At 50.7% G+C, this 25000-nt stretch overlaps 3 protein-coding genes across 4 annotated transcripts; all 3 read left to right on the top strand.

The window, feature by feature from the left end:
- Positions 1-163: 163 nt before the first annotated feature.
- On the top strand, positions 164-7139 carry LOC121308864 (sentrin-specific protease 1-like; the record flags this gene model as incomplete). The annotated part of the gene is made up of 10 exons (XM_041241540.1): positions 164-246; positions 812-850; positions 1396-1480; positions 2338-2484; positions 3012-3143; positions 3403-3606; positions 4068-4147; positions 4303-4387; positions 4755-4850; positions 5368-7139. Coding segments are annotated over 10 exons (1014 nt in total), but the record flags the coding sequence as incomplete, so codon positions are not given.
- Positions 7140-8017: 878 nt separating this feature from the next.
- On the top strand, positions 8018-20988 carry LOC121308865 (ATP-dependent 6-phosphofructokinase, muscle type-like). Of its 2 annotated transcripts, none has more exons than XM_041241542.1 (23): positions 8018-8171; positions 9362-9463; positions 10625-10698; positions 11079-11156; positions 11883-12072; positions 13316-13481; positions 13772-13816; positions 14054-14162; positions 14467-14562; positions 14909-15001; positions 15179-15304; positions 15605-15669; positions 15988-16051; positions 16419-16565; positions 17025-17095; positions 17456-17543; positions 18029-18181; positions 18379-18543; positions 18996-19057; positions 19512-19623; positions 19785-19884; positions 20127-20232; positions 20575-20988. In XM_041241542.1, the coding sequence occupies exons 1-23, from the start codon at positions 8033-8035 to the stop codon at positions 20720-20722; spliced, it is 2499 nt and encodes an 832-aa protein (XP_041097476.1). In that variant the 5' UTR covers positions 8018-8032; the 3' UTR covers positions 20723-20988. The 2 variants fall into 2 exon arrangements, with proteins under 2 accessions (XP_041097476.1, XP_041097477.1); XM_041241543.1 differs by lacking the exon at positions 8018-8171 and adding an exon at positions 9167-9197.
- A 734-nt stretch (positions 20989-21722) lies between these two features.
- Positions 21723-24642, top strand: endou (endonuclease, polyU-specific; the record flags this gene model as incomplete). The annotated part of the gene is made up of 6 exons (XM_041241544.1): positions 21723-21900; positions 22907-23075; positions 23302-23507; positions 23827-23940; positions 24023-24129; positions 24500-24642. Coding segments are annotated over exons 1-6 (788 nt in total), but the record flags the coding sequence as incomplete, so codon positions are not given.
- Positions 24643-25000: the final 358 nt, after the last annotated feature.

A 25000-nucleotide genomic window follows, 5' to 3' on the forward strand; every position in this document is an offset into this window, starting at 1 on the left:
ATAATGCCTGGGACCCAGACAGCCATCTTTAACAGCAGCTTGCCCAGACCACAGCTCGGTTATACCTGGGGAAAGGCAGTGGAAACAAGGCAATAGAAATCGGGCAAAAATCCTCGTCTGCCTGCCTGCCTGTCTGCTTTTTAGTCGTGTTCCTTATTAATTTGTATTTCGTTTTTTCGCAGCCCCTGACTCTGACTCTGTGATTTTCGTGAAGGAGCAACATGCTAAGAAAACGGAGCCCTCGAGGTGGGCTTCTGTCTTCCTGTCGTGTGTGGTTTCAGTTACACTGCAGTGCAAGTTTCACACTGCAGCCAAGATCAACCAAGCACAGGAGAGAGGGGCAGAGGCGGTGATCACAGTGAGGGAATGGATGATGCCGATTCCTTCGTACACACTTCCCTCTACTGTCTTCAGCTGTCCTGTGGTTATACTCTCTTACCAGGATGGGGATAAGACTCCCGTTGCACAGCAGTCTGATCCAGTCCTGGTTTTACTATAAGTTTAATAAGACACACCTGAGCTTGTTCCCTAGACACACTGGGGCTGATCAAGCTGGTAGTAAAACCTGGACTGGGCGACACTTCTGTGCAATGGGAGTCTTGCTGCCCTCCCTGCATTTACCATGTTTGCCTGTCTGGGCTTCTCCATGCTTTTTAATCTGTTTTTTATTACACTGTGTTATGCTTTTAACTGCGGGGAACTTCATTTTGGTGTCTTTTTTTTTTTTTTTTTTTTTCTAATGGATAGTTGTTATGAGAAGCAGGAATTGATTTTCAAACCCTGCTCAGTGTTGTGCTTCTCTCGCCCTCAGTGTCCCGTACTTCCATGCAGAGCTGTGGATTAAAGAGCTGTAAGTGTCAGTTGTTGTTGGGTTTTGTTTGTTTGTTTGTTTGTTTGTTTCCATGTGTGGATTAAAGACACTGTGAGCTTGTCACCTGTACACTGGTAACGCTCTGTTTGTTTGTTTGTTTGTTTGTTTGTTTGAGTAGTCCAGGGATGGAAATAAGACTCTTTGATCCATTGCACTGTGAGTTTAATAACTCACCTGAGCTTGTTACCTGTACACTGGTAACGCTCTGTCTGTCTCTGCTGCAACGAGACACACTGTCTGTCCAGCTCTGTCTCCAAACCCTGATGTAGCTGTTAGATCACACTCTCTGTCTGTCTGTCCAGCTCTGTCTCTAAACCCTGATGTAGCTGTTAGATCACACTCTTCTGTCTGTCTGTCTGCTCTGTCTGATGTAGCTGTTAGATCACACTCTCTCTGTCTGTCTGTCTGTCCAGCTCTGTCTAAACCCTGATGTAGCTGTTAGATCACACTCTCTGTCTGCCTGTCCAGCTCTGTCTCTAAACCCTGATGTAGCTGTTAGATCACGCTCTGCCTGTCTCCTGCAGGACCAGTCTGTATGATTCCCGCGCTCGTGGGAGACGGAGGCTGATTGAGGAGCAGGAGGGGCTGACCCTGCAGCTACAGAAACAGGTAGGGGGGCTCCTTGGTAGCGGATCCCTGCTTTAGAACTCCTCTGTGTGTTTGTTTTATTTGTAGAAATAACTCGCACAGGACCAGGTTTGTTATATCTGAAAAAAAATTAAATATAGTGGCACCGTCTCATCGATCAGTCTCTAGGATTTCACTGGAAAAGAAACTGACGCAGAATGTTGATGTACTTGACACGATGCCCAATGACCACAGCTATTAAAGATACAGGGCTGGGAATCAGACTCCTATTGCACAGCAGTGTCACCCAGTCCAGGTTTTACAACCAGCTTGAGCCCCAGTGTATCTAGGCAACAAGCTCAGGTGTGCCTCTCTCTAAACTCCTAGTAAAACCAGGACTGGATCACACTGCTGTGCAATGGGAGCCTTTTTTTCCATCCCTGCATAGACCAATAGGAATCCGCTTGGGTGTGCTGGCATTGAGATTTCGTGTTTGTTTCTTGTTTCTTCAGTATCAACACTGTGGTTTTTAGGAAGACCCTCTACAGATACGGCCCAAGGTTTAGCATCGCCTAGAATTTTAGGATTGAGACGCAATTAAAAAAAATAAAAATAAAAAAATGATAAAAATCTTTATGAACGTAATGTAGGTCTTTCATTTAACATCCTGTAATCAATCAAACTACTCAACGATATCGCAGAGTAAAGATTAGATTTCGAAGTGTTCCTTTTTGTGAAGTGGATGGAAATCTACAGAGCGCTGTGTTCAGCATGCTAACGTAACATTATTCAGCAGCTTTCATTCGACTTTATGCAGCACAGTGAGTTTATTCTATAGTGGGATGCAGAGCTCTGTGTATTGGTAGCTCCCCCCCTCACCCTGTCATCCTCCCCCCCAGCGCCTGGTCGAGGAGGGCAGGCCGAGTCAGGGGTCCGTTGAGCTCAGACTCCGTGTTCCCCTGGAGAAGGAGGTTCCCGTGGTAACCGTCGTCAAGGAGCTCAAGCCTGAGCCAATCGGAGAAGAGGAGTTCCCGCCGCTGACTGAGGTGCAAGACGATGTAGCCGATTATCACCCCGATAACACTGATGAAGGCACTAGCATTAGAAACGCCTGTCTGCTGGACTCGGTTTCTTCTAGTTTCAGTAACACTGATGAAGGCACTAGCATTAGAAACGCCTGTCTGCTTGACTCGGTTTCTTCTAGTTTCAGTAACACTGATGAAGGCACTAGCATTAGAAACGCCTGTCTGCTTGACTCGGTTTCTTCTAGTTTCAGTAACACTGATGAAGGCACTAGCATTAGAAACGCCTGTCTGCTGGACTCGGTTTCTTCTAGTTTCAGTAACACTGATGAAGGCACTAGCATTAGAAACGCCTGTCTGCTTGACTCGGTTTCTTCTAGTTTCAGTAACACTGATGAAGGCACTAGCATTAGAAACGCCTGTCTGCTGGACTCGGTTTCTTCTAGTTTCAGTAACACTGATGAAGGCGCTAGCATTAGAAACGCCTGTCTGCTTGACTCGGTTGTAGTGTTGTGAAGGTGTGTAACGTGGCTCTCTGTTTGGTTGCCTAGGCGATGGAGGAGGAGGTGCGGCGCGCGCTGCAGGGGGGTCACCAGGACGAGGTGCTGAGCGAGGGGTTCCGCTTGACCGTCACACGAAAGGACATGCAGACACTGAGCCACCTCAACTGGCTCAACGACGAGGTGAGGGGGGGCGGACGGCACTGCCGCCTGGGGTCCGGGATATCTGCCATGAGATCAGAGTGAGAACACAGCCAGGGTAGTGAAGCTTACATCTGTATATGAACCAGACCACAGACTTTACTGTAAACACTGGCTACTCACTCACACTCACACTCACACACTCTCGCAGAGCGAGGTGACCTTGACTCCGCAGCGTTTGCCAGTCTGTTCTGGTGCTGTTCTCCTGGGCTGATTGGTTTCTGGTCCTCTTGCCCTGCAGGTGATTAATTTCTACATGAACCTGCTGGCAGAGCGCAGCAAGCGGCCCGGCCTGCCCAGGGTGCACGCCTTCAACACCTTCTTCTACCCCAAAGTGCGCAGCGCCGGCTACAGCGCAGTGCGACGCTGGACCAAGAAGGTGGACGTCTTCACCATGGACATCCTGCTGGTCCCCGTCCACCTGGGCGTGCACTGGTGTCTCGCGGTGAGAGCGCGGCGGCTGCAGTACTGGGAGTACTGGTCCCAGTAATAAACGGAGTGCTAACGCTAGCCGCAGTAGACGCGCAAGTCGATTATTCAGACACCGCTGTCCGCTGGAATCGGGCTGACGATCCGGGCAGGGTCTCCGGGGTCGATCGCGCTGATTCACCCTTCAGAGTTAAACGAGGGAAGAAACAGCTGCTTGGGTTTGTGATGATGGCTGCTTCTCTGAGCCTCTGTGGAGGGCAGCGATCCACACAGACCCCAGCAGCTGCTGCTTCACTCCTGTCACTCTGAAGGGTGAATCGGCCCCGATGGACCTCGGAGACCCTCCACTCCAGACAGTGGGATCGTCAATTCGCGTCGTTTCAGTTGTAAAAATCCTTAAGAGGCGAACGCTGTCAATCAGTGAAACTCGGTGGAACGGTGCTGCTTTTCATTTGAAATGTATCTTTTGATTTGCAGGTCGTGGATTTGCGGAAGAAATCCATCTGTTATTTTGACTCTATGGGCGGGACCAATGACGAGGCCTGCAGGATATTGCTGTGCGTTTTCTGTGTGTTTATATATACATTACATTAATAACTGACTTGTCTGTGCTACGATGCAGTGGAGAGGCAGCTAACCCCTGTGTGTGTGTTTCTCTCTCTCGCTCGCTCGCTCTCTCTCGCTCTTGCTCTCTCTGTCTCTGTATTTGCAGGCAGTACCTGAAGCAGGAGAGCCAGGACAAGAGGAACACTGCCCTGGATCTGAGCGGCTGGGAGCTGCAGTGCAGGAGACGAAACGTGAGTAAAAAGAGCGAGTGAGTGCAGAGGAGGCTTCACACCAGGAGCTTCAAATCTCAGCTCAGTGAGTACAGAGGAGGCTTCACACCAGGAGCTTCAAATCTCAGCTCAGTGAGTACAGGAAAGTTTAAAAAGCGTTGCAGTAGAGTTGAGCGATATCTAGCTGAACTGGGGGTGTTCTTTCAGGGCCAGGCGTGAAGGACGTCGTCTTGAATCTCCCGACTGGCCCACTTACTGTTTCTGGGTTCAGTTTATTTTTATACATGCATCTGATTTACTGAGACCGAGCTCCTCTGAAATCAGGGGCTGGCAATCAGGCGGGGGTCGTTCGTGACCGTCTGTCTGTCTATCTGTCCCGCTCTTGCAGGAAATCCCCCAGCAGATGAATGGGAGCGACTGTGGAATGTTCACCTGTAAATACGCTGATTACATCACCAAAGACAAGCCAATCACATTCACACAGGTGAGTCCCGAATGTGGATGCGACTTCCCCCACAGCTCAGCAGAACTGAAGGTCAGCGGGCGTCCTCCGATCCGCAAGCCAGTCTCCTCTTAACACCCGGGGGTGCCTTTACCAGGGGAGACCCTCGGGGACCCCTGCACTCCCCAGCACACCATGCGGCCGTGCCTTTACCAGGGGAGACCCTCAGGGACCCCTGCACTCCCCAGCACCGCACGCTGCCATGCCTTTACCAGGGGAGACCCTCGGGGACCCCTGCACTCCCCAGCACACCATGCGGCCGTGCCTTTACCAGGGGAGACCCTCAGGGACCCTCCCTAGCACACCACGCGGCCGTGCCTTTACCAGGGGAGACCCTCCCCCAGCACCGCACGCTGCCATGCCTTTACCAGGGGAGACCCTCGGGGACCCCTGCACTCCCCAGCACACCACGCGACCGTGCCTTTACCAGGGGAGCATTACAATCATTACAAATCTCTCTCTCTCTCTCTCTCTCTCTCTCTCTCTCTCTCTCTTGCAGAAACACATGCCCTATTTTCGTCGGAGAATGGTCTGGGAGATTTTGAACCAGAAGCTTTTGTGATCCAGGGCAGAAGCCTGGGAGAGAGAGAGAGAGAGTGTCTCATGGAGGTCAGAGGAGACCACTGGCATGCCGGAGGGACAGACCAAGAGACATGACTGCACTGGACCAGCAAGCAGCCCGTCTCAGCACAGACACTAATCTCGCTGGCTCAGACAGGCAGCCCCTCTCAGCACAGACGCTAATCTCGTGACCCCAGGCAGAGCGTGGGGGCTTGGAGCTTTCATCCCTCGTATTAACGATCGAGACACCAGCATGATCACATAATGCACATTGTATTTATCAGAACACTTGCAGGGTTTCTCTGTGTTCTGTACCCGGCATTCATTCTGCAAGGAGGTGAATTGGGTAGAAGAGGCATCTGAAACACACCCGAAATTTGTCAAGCTGGATTGCAGAGTTTGAAACAAGCATGAATATAATTTAGGTAGCCTTATTTTGGAACAAAAAAATCGTCTGATGTCCAAGAACTTTGAGAAGTTCTGAACCAGCACTGATGTGTAATAATAATAATAATAATAATAATAGTTATTTTTTATCTCTTAATGTTTTGTATGCCAGCCCGATAAATGCGTCCGCACAGCATTAATCTCAAAGTGACTCTGGAGCTGTGAGCGCACAGTTCTGCGTGATTCGTTTATTTGAGCCGAGCTGCACATTCTCTGTGGTAAATAATCCAGCAGAGCGGTCGCAGTTGCAGCTTCTGAACAGCAGGGGTGTCAAGTGTAACCCTATTTAAGGTCCAAGGGACACGATGCTAACTTGCTTCTCGTTGCAGTGAGGTTTTGCAGGAAGGGTTGAACATGTACTGACGGGTCGGACCCGGGCCAGTGTCCTCCTCGTGAGGCTCGAGTCGCTCTCTCATGTGTTTTAAGAAGCCGTTTTGAACAGCGAGCGCTCGATTCTTTGTGTACCTGAAGGGGTTAAACTCTGTTTTCCTTTAGAGGGGGGCGGGAATCTCCAGTCCTGGAGGGAATGACGTGTTCAGTAGGACGCGTTTCAATTTACAGGTACCGTAGAGGACGGGTATGGGCAACCCAGATGGAAACAGGTTTCAGTTATTAACAACATTCTCAGGAACCAATCCCGTCTCGTAGATACTGATTGACAGCTGCCAATCCCATCTCGCAGCTGCACGTCGCTGATTGACAGCTGCCAATCCCATCTCATAGATACGGGTGTTAATCAGGCGGCATCTGCTGTGTATATAAAACATGCCGAGGCCTGGAGGGAAGAGTTAAAATGAGTCCCGTTCATGAAATAGTCAGACCGCTGCAGTAACGGAGAGCTCGGGGTGTATCGGGAGCCGAGTCGGACACGCCTGCGGGTCAGGAGCACTGCCCGCCCCGCAGTGAGGGGGTCGAGGGGAGGCGCACGGTGGGTGAGCTCGACCCCGGCTCTGTAATTTGTACAGGAATGAGGTCATGCTGTAGGGCAGCGGGTTTGAGTGTCGGGGTCGCTCCCAGTTCCTTTTAAAAATCTCTTCCCAATTGCACCTCCCATTCCACGAACATCAAAGGAATTGGAATTGGGAATTGATTGAACTGGAATTGGGGGGTATTAATAATTAATTTATTATTATATATTTTTAAACCATGGCCACTTTTTTCAACCCATCGCCTTGTTCCAGTTCCCCCGTTTGAAAGGAACCCTTTCTCATGTTCTGGTTTTAATATTATTATTATTATTATTATTATTATTATTATTATTATTATTATTATTATAAAATAGGGGTAAACAGGTATTCATATTCTAGTTGCAATGTGGAGGGTCAGGCCGTGATATTTTGAATATTTTGCACAGATCGGAGTCTCTTCGGTTGTGTAAATGTGATGCTCTCTCCAGCATCCCTCCGCTCTCTCTGTACGAGGCGTCATTTCAGCGAACAAAACCCGGGACAGAATCAGATCAGATTGTAATTCCTCACTGCCGAAACGCTGATGTACTTAAAAACATTTTCTTAAATTGAAGTTTGGGGGGGGGGGGTTTATATACTATAAAGATGCAGCTGTTGGGAATATGTTTGAAGACTCGATATGCGGTCTCTTGTCATGTCTTGTATTAAAAATGCATTTTGTACTTTTATCTATTTTGTATTAAATTTAGAGGAAGAACTTGTTTGTAGAATTATTCAAACCCGGGTCTTTTGAATTCTGTTAATAAAATTGAAAAAAACAAAAAAAACAGAGAATTTGCCGATTAGTTTTCCATGTGTCCCCAGTGGTGTGTGTGTGTGTGTGTGTGTGTATATATATATATATATAATGACTAGAAGTGTTCGTCTCAGGATGCGTGTGAGGATTAATTAAACTATAATTGCGTGTACTGAACTCGCCTCTTGCCAAACCCAACAGCAAACGCATGATCGCCTCACCTGGTGAAAATGCCATCCCTGCGTATTAAGCAATGTGAAAAGGAAATTGAAGATATTTTATAATTAAAATATTCCTTTTATTATGTGTGCAAAAAAAAAAATCTTTTTTCTCATCAGCTATTACAAAATAAAAATGTCACGCGTGCGTTCATGCGCACTGGGAGGATGCCCCCCCCCCCCCCCCCCCTCGTTAATCAGGCTGTCCCGCAGCGAGGCGGGTTCGGGTCCGCTATGAGCGGCTCGGACGGGCTCTGTGTTCTGCTCGGTAAACTGGTCCTCTCTGCCGGGCTCACCTGGATTCTGTTCGGCTTCTTCAGCTTCTTTCCTTCGAGAAAGAAAAACCAGGCGCCGGATTCAACCAACAAAACAGGTAGCCGGAATTTCTGTTATTATTATTATTATTATTATTATTATTATTATTATTATTATATTCTTAGAACATGTTGTCTAATTGCTTTCTAAAAATAAGGAATCGTTTTATTAAAATTTGATGAGGCTATTTTATAATTGTGATGCATGTCTGTTAACGCGTTCAAATCTCACTCGTTCATTAAAAAAGGTAACATTTTTTTTTTTTTTAAGTCGCCGTGTAAGCAGACAGACGTTTCGGCGATAGCGCCTGCACGACGCGGAGGAAAGCGCTGGCCGAAACGTCTGTCTGCTCGACTTGTGACGTGTCCTTTTAACCCCTGAAGGTACAGAAGGAATCGAGCGCTCGCTGTTCAGAACGGTTTCTCCTTCAAACCCATTCGAGAGCTCGACTCGAACCTCACCGGCCCGGGTCCGACCCGTCACTACACCCGAACCCCTTCGCGCAAAACCTCACTGCAGTTAGAAAAAGAAAGCAGCTTTTGTTTTGTTTTTTATAATTTGCGGGGGACATGTCAGTTGAAGTCGCTGCAGTTCACATGGGATTTTAGGCTGCGGGTCTGTATGGCGCTGGCGGCGCGCTGAGTCATTCCCTGCACAGCCCTGCAAGAAGACAGGTCTGAAAATACAAGCCGCTTTCTCCCATACAGTGTAACCCGCCCTGTACGGGACCGCGCCTTTAATAACCAAATGCACATGCAGCGTGAGCGGGTAACGACATTAGAGTAGGGTTATTGTCAGTTAAAAATGCTCCAGAATATAATATCTAGCAGCCTGGTCCTGTAAGTGATGCGACGACACGCCCCCTTTTAAAAGTCCCTTGCTGGGGATAGCGGACAGGTGCGTTGCCTTGGTTTCCTCCGGATTTCAAACCGTTTGCAAAATTACATTCCACTGTGCAGGTTTAGTTTCGTCACAGCGCCAGTGTAGATTGTATAAAATGCATATTAATTGAATTGGGCTCACCCTTACCCTTTCCGTGCGCTCGTAGCTCATGTTAAATTTAGTGCGGGGAGTGGGGTGAGATGTAAGGAGACACTCTGCTCTGCTCTGCTCTGCTCTGTGGTCTCTGTGTCTGTGTTTCTGTTTCCAGTGTAGCAGCTAGCAGGAAAACGTGCCTCTCTCTGGGTCTGTCTGCCTGTGTCGAGGGGGGAAAAGCAAACTCACTTCTGTCTCTCTCTGTTCTTTCAGAGTCCGAGGTCATGTCGAGCCAGTCTGCCAAGCACAGCGATGCCACCAAGCTGGGCGTGGGTAAGGCTATAGCCGTGCTCACTTCTGGAGGCGATGCACAAGGTAAGAGTAGGGGGGTAGGGGGGGTACCCCTTTCAAACTTTTTAGTTAATCTAAAAAATATACAGTCGCAGTCGTGAACACCTCAACATGTGTCACTGATATCCTTTATATACCCGCCTGCATGAACACCTCGGGGTGCGAGGATTTCAATCTCCGCTCAGTAATCAGTGATATAGAAACTATAGGCACTCGTGTGTGAAAATGCCAGACCGCTTTGTGCTTTAGTCAGGCGTGTCAAACAACTTCTAAAAAGTCTCCTGCGTTTTACCAGGAGTGGCTGTGTGTTCCTTTTCTCTTTACTGTTTTTAATTGAGTGCATTAAAATCATCCGTTCAATTAGACAATCACTGATTTGCCTATTTTGTCCGTTTTCTAAGGTCTTCAGTTCCACTGGTTTGATTTCATACGCACAACAAATCGAAACTACAGGAGCTACGAAGGAGCTAGCGCTGGGCTGCAGTGTGGAAGGCAGTGGGTTTGAGGAGCTCAGTGGTTAGATAAAGAAAGCGCTGGGCTGCAGTGTGGAAGGCAGTGGGTTTGAGGAGCTCAGTGGTTAGATAAAGAAAGCGCTGGGCTGCAGTGTGGAAGGCAGTGGGTTTGAGGAGCTCAGTGGTTAGATAAAAAGAAAGCGCTGGGCTGCAGTGTGGAAGGCAGTGGGTTTGAGGAGCTCAGTGGTTAGATAAAGAAAGCGCTGGGCTGCAGTGTGGAAGGCAGTGGGTTTGAGGAGCTCAGTGGTTAGATAAAGAAAGCGCTGGGCTGCAGTGTGGAAGGCAGTGGGTTTGAGGAGCTCAGTGCTGAATAGTTTTCTTGTTTAGTCACAAGCCTCTATCTCTGTCTCTCTTTGCGGTTTGACCTTGTGTTTTTTGGGTCTAACTTTAGCTGCTGTGCCCTTTAGCTGGTATTCAGTGCGAGGTGTCAGGCTCTGGGTCAGTGTCTCAGCTGCTGTGATAATCCACACAGGGCAGGTGTAACACGATCCCCACTCTTACAGTACAGAGCGGCCAGCGAGGCTTTTACAACAGCAGCAGACCTGCCAGGACGGGCCTCCCTGTGACTGCGGTGTTCCAGGGGCGATACTGACGTGACAGTCCCTCGCCGCTGTATCTCTGATCCATCGATCCTCTCCTCTCTCTCACGTGTGTTCCTTTCTCTCTCTCTCAGGGATGAATGCAGCAGTCCGGGCTGCAGTGAGAGTGGGGATCTACACTGGAGCCAAAGTGTTCTTCGTGCACGAGGTCTGTACACACCCCCCCCCACACAAAATCCACACAGCAGACCCATGCTGGTTGCACCCCTGTATAATATTAGAGAGATTGAAACAAGACTCCCGTTGCATAGCAGTTTGATCCATTCCTGGTTTGACTATGACTGTAATAATCAGACACACCTGAGCTTGTTACCTAGACACACTGGGGCTGATCAAGCTGCTAGCAGTGAAACTGCTGTGCAATAGGAGTCTTATTTTTAATAAGACTCCTGTCGCGTAGCAGTTTGATCCGCTCCTGCTTTCACTACAAAAATAAAATAAAAAGAGACTTTGTTTTTTGCACTGGCCTGGCAGCGAAATCCGGCTCGATTGCATCTCTGTGTCTGACTGCCCTGTCCTGGTTTGCAGGGGTACCAGGGGCTGGTGGACGGGGGAGACAATATTCGGGAGGCAACCTGGGAGAGCGTGTCCATGATGCTGCAGCTGGTGAGTGACTAGGAGGGGGGGCGGAAATGAAGCAGAATCCACTGCAGACCTGGGGTCAGTTCTAAATACAATGTTTACTGTGTGTATTCTAAAAACAGCAACGCTCCCCTCGTTCGCGTCATTTCATTCTGTGCTGCTCTCCTCCCCTCGTTCGCGTCGTTTCGTTCTGTGCTGCTCTCCTCCCCTCGTTCGCGTCGTTTCGTTCTGTGCTGCTCTCCTCCCCTCGTTCGCGTTGTTTCGTTCTGTGCTGCTCTCCTCCCCTCGTTCGCGTCGTTTCGTTCTGTGCTGCTTTCCTCCTCTTGCCCGGGGGGGTGCTGCAGATCCAGACCTTTGCAGTGACCTTTGTGGTGACATTTAGTGCTCCCTCAGCTGTAACAGGATCGGGGGGGGCGTCCAGCCCAAATACCACGAGCTGAAAGAGGGAGGAGGGAGAGTCACCCTGCAGACAGGATGTGCACGCTCTCACACACACACACACAAACTAATACACAAACTCACTGACATATATACACACACACACTATGTATATACACTGTTAATGGCTTTAGCCCTGTGTGTGTATATTGCACACAAACATAATGCATAGAAATATTGTAGAATTTTAAGAATATTATTCATAAGTATTGGCGCTGATGGTTTACACCCCTGTCGTTTTCTTTATTAAAATGAAATTCAAGACTGCAGGGTTGTGTGTTTCTCCTCTGCCTCTCTGCTCTTGCCGTGCAGGGGGGCACGGTGATTGGCAGCGCCCGCTGTCAGGAGTTTCGTACCCGGGAGGGGCGCGCCAAGGCTGCCTGTAACCTGGTGACGAGAGGCATCACCAACCTGTGTGTGATCGGGGGGGACGGCAGCCTCACCGGAGCCAATGAATTCCGCTGTGAATGGAGTGGACACCTCGCCGAGCTGGTGAAGACAGGTATGAGAGAGAGAGGGGGAGGGGGGCGGAGAGAGAGAGAGAGAGAGAGAGAACAGAGAGAGAGAGAGCCAGCCAGCAACACACACTGAGACCAACACAGCTATAACAGAGAGAGAGGAGAGAGAGAGGAGCCAGCCAGCAACACACACTGAGACCAACACAGCTATAACAGAGAGAGAGGAGAGAGAGAGAGCCAGCCAGCAACACACACTGAGACCAACACAGGTATAACAGAGAGAGAGAAACAGAGAGAGAGGAGCCAGCCAGCAACACACACTGAGACCAACACAGCTATAACAGAGAGAGAGGAGAGAGAGGAGCCAGCCAGCAACACACACTGAGACCAACACAGCTATAACAGAGAGAGAGGAGAGAGAGAGGAGCCAGCCAGCAACACACACTGAGACCAACACAGCTATAACAGAGAGAGAGGAGAGAGAGAGGAGCCAGCCAGCAACACACACTGAGACCAACACAGAGAGAGAGAGGAGAGAGAGAGAGCCAGCCAGCAACACACACTGAGACCAACACAGCTATAACAGAGAGAGAGGAGAGAGAGAGAGAGCCAGCCAGCAACACACACACCAACACAGCTAGACCAGACAGAGAGGAGAGAGAGAGGAGCCAGCCAGCAACACACACTGAGACCAACACAGCTATAACAGAGAGAGAGACAGAGAGAGAGGAGCCAGCCAGCAACACACACTGAGACCAACACAGCTATAACAGAGAGAGAGGAGAGAGAGAGGAGCCAGCCAGCAACACACACTGAGACCAACACAGCTATAACAGAGAGAGAGGAGAGAGAGAGGAGCCAGCCAGCAACACACACTGAGACCAACACAGCTATAACAGAGAGAGAGGAGAGAGAGAGGAGCCAGCCAGCAACACACACTGAGACCAACACAGCTATAACAGAGAGAGAGAGAGGAGAGAGAGGAGAGAGAGGAGCCAGCCAGCACACACACTGAGACCAACACAGCTATAACAGAGAGAGAGGAGCCAGCCAGCAACACACACTGAGACCAACACAGCTATAACAGAGAGAGAGGAGAGAGAGAGGAGCCAGCCAGCAACACACACTGAGACCAACACAGCTATAACAGAGAGAGAGGAGAGAGAGAGGAGCCAGCCAGCAACACACACTGAGACCAACACAGGTATAACACAGGGAGAGAGAGAGGAGCAAGCAACACACAGAGATGAACCAGAAACACCGCTCAGAACTCCTCCCCCCCCCCAGGTAAGATCTCGATGGAGCAGGCGAAGTTCTCCTCTCACCTCAACATCGTGGGGATGGTCGGCTCCATCGATAATGATTTCTGCGGCACGGACATGACGATCGGCACGGACTCTGCGCTGCACCGCATCATGGAGGTGGTAGACGCCATCACCACCACGGCACAGAGGTACCGACAGGGCTGGCACTGCCGCCGCGGGCAGGGCTGGGGTGCCTCCGGGCAAGCGGGCTGCTTTTGGAAAAGCCGTCCTGGCGATGGAGGTGTTTTTTTTCCATCGTTTCTCTTCTGTCTGCTGGTATGAGATGAATGGCGTGAGGCCCAGATACACTTGCCTTGCGTCTCGGTGTGAAGAGCAGCTGTACGGAAGCACAGTCTTTTCTGTATTTCTTTATTTTTTCAACTGCTGTGTTCAAGTCTGTGTTGGTGAGGCTGACTGGTTTCATCTCTCTCTCTCTCAGCCACCAGAGGACCTTCATACTGGAGGTGATGGGACGGCACTGTGGGTGAGTCTCTCTCTCTCTCTCTCTCTCTCTCTCTCTCTCTCTCTCTCTCTCTCTCTCCCTCCCACTCTCTCTCCTCTCTCCCTCCCTCTCTCTCTCTCCTCTCTCTTCAATCTCTTGGTTCCATTCCCAGTGCTGCTGAATCCCAGTTCAGCCCTTCGTCACTCTGCAGCGTCTCTGACAGGTAGCTGTTGCTCTTGTCCCGTGTCTCTTGATGACTCTTTGTCCCGTGTCTCTCAGGTACCTCGCTCTGGTCACTGCTCTGTCCTGTGGGGCGGACTGGGTCTTCATTCCTGAGATGCCCCCGGAGGATGACTGGGAGGACCATCTGTGCAGGAGGCTGAGCGAGGTGAGGGGCTGCTGAGCGAGGTGAGGGGGGCAGCTGAGCGAGGTGAGGGGGGGTGCTGAGCGAGGTGAGGGGGGGTGCTGAGCGAGGTGAGGGGGGCAGCTGAGCGAGGTGAGGGTGGGTGCTGAGCGAGGTGAGGGTGGGTGCTGAGCGAGGTGAGGGGGGCGGCTGAGTGAGGTGAGGGATGGCTGAGCGAGGTGAGGGGGGTGATGCAGTGTTGTGTGTGTCTGTGTCTCTCTCTCTCTCTCTCTCTGTCTCTCTGTCTCTTTCTCTCTCTGTCTCTCACCTCTCCTGGTTTGTCCCGCAGACTCGGAGTCGAGGGTCTCGTCTGAACGTGCTCATCGTGGCGGAGGGAGCGATCGACAAGCATGGCAAACCCATCAGCTCTGACATGGTGAAGGATGTGAGTGAGGGGAGCACAGCAGCACAGACTTTACACAGAAACTGCACAGTGTAATACAGCACAGGCAAGCACAGGGAGGCACGGTAAACCATAGGCAAGCATAGGGGAGCATTGTAAAGCACAGAGAGGTCTGGTAAAGCATAGGGAAGCATTGTAAAGCACAGAGAGGTCTGCTAAAGCATAGGGAAGCATTGTAAAGCACAGAGAGGTCTGGTAAAGCATAGGGAAGCATTGTAAAGCACAGAGAGGTCTGGTAAAGCATAGGGAAGCATTGTAAAGCACAGAGAGGTCTGGTAAAGCATTTTAAAAAACAAACCATAGTAAACCATCTCTCTCTCTCGCTCAGCTGGTGGTGAAGAGACTGGGGTACGACACTCGTGTGACAATCCTGGGGCACGTGCAGAGAGGGGGGACCCCCTCCGCATTCGACCGCATCCTGGTACGAGCACTAACACCCCTTCTTACCCTTTCACCTTTCACCTGTAACTTCCTGTGGGGCGTAGCAGGAGATAGGTGAAGAAACTAAAGCACCCAAACCACAGAATTAGTAACTGTAAATCTGTAGATGAATGAGATTAAGTCTCTCTCTCTCTCCCCTCTCCCCCCCGTGTCTCAGGGCAGTAGGATGGGGGTGGAGGCAGTCATGGCCCTGCTAGATGCCACTCCAGAGACCCCTGCCTGTGTGGTCAGCCTGTCCGGAAACCAGGCTGTGAGACTGCCACTCATGGAATGTGTGCAAGTGGTGAGGACTGTGTGTGTGTGTGTGTCAGTGTGTGTGTGTCAGTGTGTGTGTGTCAGTGTGTGTGTGTCAGTGTGTGTGTGTGTCAGTGTGTGTGTGTGTGTGTGTGTGTGTGTGTGTGTGTGTGTGTGTCAGTGTGTGTGTGTGTGTGTGTGTGTGTGTGTGTGTGTGTGTGTGTGTGTGTGTGTCAGTGTGTGTGTGTGTGTGTGTCTGTGTGTGTCAGTGTGTGTCTCGTGCGCTCTCTCTCTGTCTGTGTCTCTGTCTGTATGTAATGAGTTTGACCAGCCCTGTTGTGTGTTTCAGACGAAGGATGTGACCCGGGCGATGGCAGAGGGCAGGTTTGATGACGCTATCAAGCTGAGAGGAAGGTAAGGTCTTCTCCGCGCTTCTCTCTGCTCGGCACTGTGGAGTGTGTGACTCGGTCCTCTCTCTCTCCTCCGCGCTGCTCTCTGCTCGGCGCTGTGGAGTGTGTGACTCTGTCCTCTCTCTCTCCTCTGCGCTGCTCTCTGCTTGGCGCTGTGGAGTGTGTGACTCTGTCCTCTCTCTCTCCTCTGCGCTGCTCTCTGCTCGGCGCTGTGGAGTGTGTGACTCTGTCCTCTCTCTCTCCTCCTCTCTGCTCGGCGCTGTGGAGTGTGTGACTCTGTCCTCTCTCTCTCCTCTCACTCTCCTCCCTCTCATTGTCACAGGAGCTTCGAGAACAACTGGAACACATACAAGCTACTGGCTCACATTCGCCCTCCAGAGGACAAGGTAGGGATGGCAGCTCTGGAGCCGAGGAGGAGAGACTGTTTATTATTGTTATTATTATTATTAATACTACTATACTACTACTATATAATAATAATAATACTCATGGTATTAAATGTTGGTTTATTTAGTGGTTTGTGGATATTGAGAAACCCCGACCCTCCCTCTCTCTCAATTTCATTTCTAATATCTGATCAGTTTCACAGTAACTGAGCGGCTCGGGTCACTGATGAAATCCGCTCTGAAGCTCTGTGGGTTCAGTGGGTTCTTTCACTGAGCGGCTCTGAGCGGCTCACTAACTCAACGCACCCACTGGCTTCGTTGTCATGATGAGATCGTTGTCTCCCCCCCCCTCTCTCTCTCCTCTCAGAGTAATTTCAACATTGCGGTGATGAATGTGGGCGCTCCCTGTGCTGGAATGAACGCAGCGGTCAGATCCACCGTGAGAATCGGGATCAGTCAGGGCCACCACATGCTGGCCGTCCACGACAGCTTCGAGGGGCTGGCTGGAGGACAGGTGCTGCACAGCGAGCCTCACTGCTGTTCTTTAGTCCAAACGAAACGCATTGGATCAGTGTAAAGGCAATGTGAACACAGACAAACAGAGGAGATGTTTGGGAACGAGAAAGGCCCTGTCCCTTGTTAGGGGCGTCTCTTGTTAAACGTTGCCGGTGAAATAAGACTCCTATTGCACAGCAGTGTCGCCCAGTCCAGGTTTTAATACCAGCTTGATTAGCCCCAGGGTGTCTAGGCAACAAGCTCAGGTGTGTCTTATTAAACTCCTAGCTAAACCAGGAACGGATCAAACTGCGATGCAACGGGGGTCTTATTCCCATCCCTGATATATAAAATACATTTTCCTCTTTTTTTTTTTTAAATTTAATATGCATCCAGGAATGATAAGGTGTATAATATCAGCTTCTGTGAAGCTGCAGTAGGGAATGATCTGGATTTTATTACCCCCCCACACATACAGATTGAGCCGATCGGGTGGAACGATGTCGGGGGCTGGACTGGGAAAGGGGGTTCGATCCTGGGCACGAAGCGGTAAGAGATCAGCCTTGTTCTTTTTCAGTAGCGCTGGTTCAAGTAATCTGCTGCAGATGAGAAGAGTTAACACTGTTATCACTGTTGGGTGGCGCTTGTGATCAGGGCTGGGGGGTCAATTGCTGGTTAACTTCAATTCAAATACCATTCCATTAAAAAAAAGAAAAAATCTGTTCTCAATTCCATTTCCTTCGATTTTCATTTTGCAGACTGTAATAATAATTCTGTGTGTGCGTGCGTGTGCGTGTGCGTGCGTGTGTGTGTGCGTGTGCGTGCGTGTGTGTGTGTGCGTGTGCATGCGTGTCTCTGTGTGCGTGTGCGTGTCTCTGTGTGCGTGTGCGTGTGCGTGTGTCTCTGCAGGGTCATGCCTGGGAAGCTCATGGATGAGATCAGCCTCGCGATCAGCAAGTTCAATATCCACGCGCTGGTCATCATCGGGGGCTTCGAGGTACAGCAGAGGCAGCTTCTGGAACTCCGCAGACTTCAAACTGTTTTCCAATTTCTGAAAATTCAAATAGAAATCGTGATCGACGGAGAGATTGTTTGTTTGGTCAGACCTGCCTGTACAGTGAGATCCTCGTTGATCCTGTCCCCCGGTCCTTTCTCCTTGTCCCTGTACAGTGAGATCCTTGTTGATCCTGTCCCCCGGTCCTCTCTCCCTGTCCCTGTACAGTGAGATCCTCATTGATCCTGTCCCCCGGTCCTCTCTCCCTGTCCCTGTACAGTGAGATCCTCATTGATCCTGTTCCCCGGTCCTCTCTCCCTGTCCCTGTACAGTGAGATCCTTGTTGATCCTGTCCCCCGGTCCTCTCTCCCTGTCCCTGTACAGTGAGATCCTCGTTGATCCTGTCCCCCGGTCCTCTCTCCCTGTCCCTGTACAGTGAGATCCTCATTGATCCTGTCCTCCGGTCCTCTCTCCCTATCCCTGTCCAGGCGTACACTGGCAGTCTGGAGCTGCTTGCGGCTCGGGAGCGCTATGAGGAGCTCTGCATCCCGCTGGTGGTGATCCCAGCGACCGTGTCCAACAACGTGCCAGGATCTGACTTCAGCATCGGAGCCGACACTGCGCTCAACACCATCACCATGGTGAGAGACACACACACTGCTCAACACCGTCACCATGGTGAGAGACACACACACTGCTCAACACCGTGACCATGGTGAGAGACACACACACTGCTCAACACAGTCACCATGGTGAGACACACTGCTCAACACCGTCACTATGGTGACACACACACACTGCTCTCTCTCTCTCTCTCTCTCTCTCTCTCTCTCTGCAGACCTGTGATCGGATCAAGCAGTCTGCAGCGGGTACGAAGCGCAGGGTCTTCATCGTTGAAACCATGGGCGGGTACTGCGGTTACCTAGCAACCATGGCAGGCCTGGCCTCAGGAGCGGACGCTGCCTACATCTTTGAGGAACCCTTCTCAATCCACGACCTCGAGGTGCCGTCCTTGGAGCCGCCTGCACAGAAAGGGCTCGGGCTCCTAAAACATCACATGCAAATCTAGCAGTTATTAGACTAATTAGAAACTGGGTCTCCCCTGGTAAAGGCACGGCCGCGTGGGGTGCAGGGGGGAGTCGCAGAGTCAGGGGAGCGCAGGGGTCCCCGAGGGTCTCCCCTGGTAAAGGCACGGCCGCGTGGGGTGCAGGGGGGAGTCACACAGCCAGGTCTCCCCTGACTCCTGTTGCTCAGCAGTTTCACCCATTCCAGGTTTTACCAGGAGCTTGATTAGCCCCAGGGTGTATTGGTAAGAAGCTCAGGTGTGCGTCTGATTAAACCAGAGAATGGATCAAACAGCTATGCAGTGGGAGTCTCGTTCCCATCCCTGCTTGCACGTTGAAGCAGTCGGTTTTGTGAACCTTTTCTCAGACGAGGGACTCCTTGTGTCTGCAGGTGAACGTGGAGCATCTCATTGAGAAGATGAAGACCACTGTGAAGAGAGGCCTGATCCTCAGGTATGTAACCCACAGAGACAGCCTTTCAAATGAAACGTGACTGCCTGCCGCCGGGGAGTCGAACCCCGGTCTTCTGCTTTTCATTCTTCGCATATATCCACATGAACGTCATTTTAGATATTTTATTGAACACTGGGTAATCGAATAAAACTACAAAATGAGATCGCAAGTGTCTAGCAGCCGCTAGTAGTGCAGTGCTTCATGTTAGATTTCAAAATGTAAAATGTTTCAGTTGTTGGTTAAGTATCTGGAAAGCTACAGAGAGGTGTGTAAGTGAGTAATCTAACATTATTCAGCAGGGTTCACTAGACCTGTGTGAAGCACAGGGAGTTTGTTCTGCAGGGTGAGGCCCGTAGCGCGGTGTTTTTATGAGGTGTGCCTCGGCTGCAGCAGACGCTCGCTTTGCGCTGCGCGGCTCTGGAACTCACTGACCTGGCCGTGTGTGTTTCTGTAGGAATGAGAAATGCAATCTCAGCTACACCACTGACTTCCTCCTCAGTCTGTACTCCGAGGAGGGGCGGGGCACGTTCGACTGCAGGAAGAACGTCCTGGGACACATGCAGCAGGTACGGTCCCACCCCCTCCTGCTGCTGCTGCTGCACCCAGCCCTGGGGTTCAGAACTCCCCTCATTTAACTGTAGGGTTTAAATGATGTCTCTGTCTCTCTCTCCTCTCTCCTCTGTCTCTCTCTCTCTCTCTGGGTCTCCGTGTCTCTGTCTCCGTACAGGGCGGGACCCCCACTCCCTTTGACAGGAATTTCGGCACCAAGCTGGGGGCGAAGGCGGTGCTGTGGCTGAGTGACAAGCTGAAGGAATGTTGCAGACACGGTGAGTGAAGGTCTGAATGGCCTTGTCTTGTGCTAATAAGACTCCTATTGCACAGCAGTGTCCCCCAGTCCAGGTTTTACCAGGAGCTTGATCAGCCCCAGTGTGTCCAGGTAACAAGCTCAGGTGTGCATCTTATCAAACTCTTACTGGAACCAGAAACGGATTAAACTGCTATGCAGTGGTGATTGTCATTCAGGGATGCTAATAAAACCCTGCCCCCCCCCCCCCGTCTCCCCCTGCAGGGCGGATCTTCGCTAACACCCCGGACTCCGCCTGCGTCCTCGGGATGAAAAAGAGGAACCTCGTTTTCCAGCCTGTCTCTGAACTGAAGGAGCAGACAGATTTCGAGTGAGTTCTTGTGCCGTGAAAGGCGCTATATAAGAATGCGAGGCTTGGGGAGTCCAGTGGTTAGAGATAGGGGCTTGTTACCAGGAGGTCCCCGGGGTTCAAATCCTGGCTCAGCCACTGACTCACTGTGTGGGACCCTGTGCGAGTCACTGAACCTCCTTGTGCTCCGTCTTCCAGACGAGATGCAAAACAAGCGAGGTCCTATTGGAAGTGACTCTGCAGCAGCAGCAGCTGTTGATGCGTGGCCCCCGCCCCCAGTCACTTTGGGTAAAAGCATCTGCTCAGTGACTCAATCATTCGGATTGATCAACTGACTGATTCGATCGGTTTGTCCTCCTCCAGGCACCGCATCCCCAAGCAGGAATGGTGGCTCACCCTGCGACCCATCCTGAAGATCCTGGCGAAGTACAAGATAGACTTCCACTTCACGGAGAAAGCACACCTCGAACACATCCTTCGCAAGAGACTGACCGCGGAGAGGAGAGTGTGATGCCCTCCCAGCCAGGCAGCCAGGGAGAGAGGGAGCCGTCCCAACCACACAGCGTGCGGCTCCTGCAACACTGACAGTGTATACAGCGGCTCCCAGAGGCAGGCTGCAGACATGGTTTTCATACGCCATGAACGCATAGTGAAAGGCTTGCAAATATTTATGGCTTTACAGTAATCTAATGCAATCTAATGTAATAGACACACACAACGCTTTGCCAACACTTGCCTTCACTATCAGACTTAATAAACCTAGACAAATGCTGGCCAGACTCTGTGTTTGTCGGTTTGTTTTGTGGTTTGTTTTTTTTTTTTGGTCTGGTTTTGAAGTTATCTGTAGTTCTGTTTGGAAAGGTGTTTTTTTTTTTTTTTTTTTTTTTTTTTTTTTTTTTGGTTACTGATTACCTTCCTCTGCAGAGCAGCTGCAGCCTGCGATCCTGTCCCATGCTCTCACTCGACCCCCCCCACACACTGATCAAAAGACAAGTCTGCAAATGAGTCTTTCAAACCTTAAAACGAGTTCACGAACCATTACCTGAAGAGCAGACACCGGGACCAGAGGACACACAGCTGGACAGCGGAGACGGACTGAGGGAAGGAGACACAGAGAGAGTGGGGAGGGGGTGGAATGGCTAGCCACACTGTTGAGGCAGAATCGCTTTTAACACCCGGCTTGACACATGCATTGCACCGCAGGCCTGTTCTTGAGAATCTCACAGGCTGGGACCGGCCCGCTCGAGGAGCCACACTGTAGTCTGTAGCTCCTACGTGCAGGTGTGAAGCTGACAGGAGACTCTGCTGCAGTGAATGAGGGACAGAGAGATCTCGCTGTCACAGGCCCTGTCTCTGTGTGAACAGCGCAGGTGAATGCAGGCCAATTCTAATAACACTCAGACAAACAAAGTGTTCTGTTGATAAGCAGAAGGGAGCAGTTGTAAAGATAAATAATTAGTTAATAAGTTGGGGGGGGGGGGGGGTGGGGGGGTGCCATTGCAACTGTTCAACTGTTCTGAGCTCTGTGATTGGACAGAGCTCCCCCTGTTGGCTTGCTCCGAGCTCTGTGATTGGTCCGATTAGACTATATAAGCAGGTGGTGTGACAATGCTCAGCGCTGGATCTGTAGGATCTCCACAATGAAGCTCTCCTTCCTGACCGCTCTGTGTCTTTCCATCAGCCTTTATGGTAAGTGACGGCTTTCTCATTCCCTTCAATTAACAAGCGAGCTAGCATTAGAAATGCCTGTCTGTTCGACTCGGTTTCTTGTAGTTTTTTTTTTTTTTTACTGTAAAAGACCTTTTAAAAAATATTAAACACGTCCAATTGAACATATAATTAGCTCCCTGGAGTTAACTGAGAGCTTGAGCTGGAATGAAAACCAGGAGACGCCGCGGTCCCTCGAGGACCGGAGTGTGGCTCCCCTGGGCTGGTTTCTCTTTCCATGTTAAGTACGAGGCGGTCCAGTGGAGCCCGTTTCTGTCCCAGCGGCCGGCGCTGGTCCTGTGAAAGCGCGGGCCGGTCTGGCCTGGTTTGTATGTGAGAATCAGCCGGTGTTTATCAGCGAGGTTGTGAAGACTGGCCCGGTATCAAAGAGATCAGAGTCTCTCCTAATCCGATGTCAGCTGTGGGGATCCCAGAGGGAATGAGAGCACTGCCCAAACAGGAAGAGGAATGTGACAGAGTGACGTCCCTCACACAGAACCACACACACAGACAGACACAGAGACACTCGCACACACACACACAGACAGACACACAGAGACACTCACACACACACACACACACACACACACACACACACACACACACACACACACACACAGACAGACACACACACACACACACACACACACACACACACACACACACACACACACAGACAGACAGACAGACACAGAGACACACACACACACACACACACACACAGACAGACAGATAGACAGTGGAGGTGACATGGCTCTCTCCTCTCCTCTCCCCTAGACAGTGGAGGTGACATGGCTCTCTCCTCTCCTCTCCCCTGTGTGTGGAGGTGACACGGCTCTCTCCTCTCCTCTCCCCTGTAGCTGTGTGGAGGTGACACGGCTCTCTCCTCTCCTCTCCCCTGTAGCTGTGTGGAGGTGACATGGCTCTCTCCTCTCCTCTCCCCTGTAGCTGTGTGGAGGTGACACGGCTCTCTCCTCTCCCCTCTCAGGCAGCTCCCCCGGTAATGCCTCTATCTCGGACTCGGAGATGCAGTCCCTCTCGGAGAGGCTCCTCTCTCTGGATGTGAACAAGGCTTGCCCCGGAGACCTGATCCTTAACCCGCAGAGCCTCATCCCTGATTCTGAGACCGGCAGCCCGCAGGACCGTTCCCCACAGCCGTGAGAGAACCAGGGAGGGGCAGGGGGTACAGAGACAGGGTGGGGCAGGGACAAAGGGACACAGGGGGTACAGAGACAGGGAGGGACAGGGACACGGGGGGGGGGGGGGTAAACTGTCACACACTTTGAGTGTGTGTATCTTTCTGGATAGTTTTTACTCGAAGAGGTAGGCTCACGTACTGACATGCTGTCTCTGAGCTTCTCTCTCTCTCTCTCTCTCTCTCAGGTTGTACAGTTTTGTCAATGAAGGTGTTCTCTTCACCAAGCCCACCTTCTCCTCCTTCCTCAAGCTGCTGGATAACTATTCTCGCTTCACGGGCAGCGCAGAGAACTTCTCCTCCGAGCAGCAGGGGGAGCAGGACAGCTTCCTGAGGGCCGCTGTGATGGGCACTGCGCTGGGCAAGGAGCTCTACAACTTCCTGTTCACCAAGGGTAGGGCACCACTTCTTCCTGTTGACAATATAGTGTCCATACTGCTTCCTGTTTACAATAGAGCGTCTATAGTGCTTCCTGTTTACAATAGTGTCTATAGTGGTTCCTGTTTAGAATGTAGCGTCTGTAACTCGTAGCTGATTGGTCCTGCACAGATCCCAATGATTCAGCCTCAAGAACATCGCTAGGTGACGCGTTCCATTCCACTCTGCCTGCACTTCACCTACAACACTGTGTCCTGCAGACCTGGTTTCTGTGCAGCGCCTGTAGAATCAATGATTCACTGACTCTGCTTGTGTCTCTCTGTGTGCCTCTGCAGGGTACTACAGCTCTGAGGTGGAGTTCATTCAGGATCTCAAGATGATGTGGTTTGGTCTGTACTCCCGCGGGAATGGGAAGCTTGACTCCAGCGGCTTTGAACACGTCTTCTCAGGTAACCAGTCAGCCTGGCCTGACTGTGTGTGTGTGTGTAACAGACTGATGCATATTCTCTCTCTCTCTCTCTCTCTCTCCAGGAGAGATTAAGAATAGCAAGGTTTCTGGGTTCCACAACTGGATTCGGTTCTACCTGCTGGAGAAACAGGGGCTTCTCAACTACTACAGCCACAGCTTCGACGGGCCGGTAAGCAGAAACCAAGCGACAAGATAAAACTGCCGTGAGAAACTGCCCCCTGCACCAGGGCTGACAATAACACTCCTATTGCACAGCACTTTGCCCAGGTTTCACTACTAGCTTGATGAGCCCCAGTGTGTGCAGGAAACAAGCTCAGGTGTGTCTCATTATTAAACTCATAGCAAAACCACGAGTGGGTCTAACTGCTATGCAATGTAGGACTCTTATTCCCATCCCTGCTTTGCACAATGGAAAAAGGAACAGGCTGCATTACCAGCAGTGCACCACCAGGTGTCAGCGTTGCACAAGTGGAACTTTTTTTATTTTTCATCGCAATGTGTACAATAAACACAGTTCTCTTTTTTTAATCGTTTCCTAGTGGACCAGTTATCCAGACGTGCTGGGGCTGCAGTTTAACTGGGACGGCTACTACAAGCAGGTGGGCTCGGCGTTCATCGGGAGCAGCCCTGAGTTTGACCTGGCCGTGTACTCTCTGTGCTTCATCGCTCGACCCGGCAAGGCGTGAGTACAGAATCCACACGGGAAGAGTCCCGTGGACCAGTCCGGGGCAGGGCTCCCGGAGCATTTATAAAATACAATACAATGGAAAATAACAACAAATCAAAATGAGATCAAAAACATGCACTAAATAATGAGGTCTGGGAGCGATTTCGACTAAGAGCAGTTACACTTAAAAATATTTGGCTCGTAGAGTAAATTCCATTGAGAGTAAATGAACAAGAACGTTTTCAAATAAGATAAAAGTCAATTATATATGAGAGACAGGCCTCAGATTTGTATAGAAAAGGTGCACTACGCACACAGGTGCACTTATAAGAGATGCTCTGCGCCTCACAGATTCGCTTCTTGTAATGCTAAA

The sequence above is a fragment of the Polyodon spathula genome, unplaced genomic scaffold, assembly GCF_017654505.1.
Source record: "Polyodon spathula isolate WHYD16114869_AA unplaced genomic scaffold, ASM1765450v1 scaffolds_791, whole genome shotgun sequence".
NCBI lineage: Eukaryota > Metazoa > Chordata > Actinopteri > Acipenseriformes > Polyodontidae > Polyodon > Polyodon spathula.

Bases quoted from the DNA above. Each gene is read 5' to 3' on its own strand.
- LOC121308865 (XM_041241542.1), top strand. From the start codon at position 8,033: ATGAGCGGCTCGGACGGGCTCTGTGTTCTGCTCGGTAAACTGGTCCTC. The intron at 14,563-14,908 runs GTGAGTGAGGGG...TCTCTCGCTCAG, and splicing joins GCTCTGACATGGTGAAGGAT to CTGGTGGTGAAGAGACTGGG. The intron at 16,566-17,024 runs GTGCTGCACAGC...CCACACATACAG, and splicing joins AGGGGCTGGCTGGAGGACAG to ATTGAGCCGATCGGGTGGAA.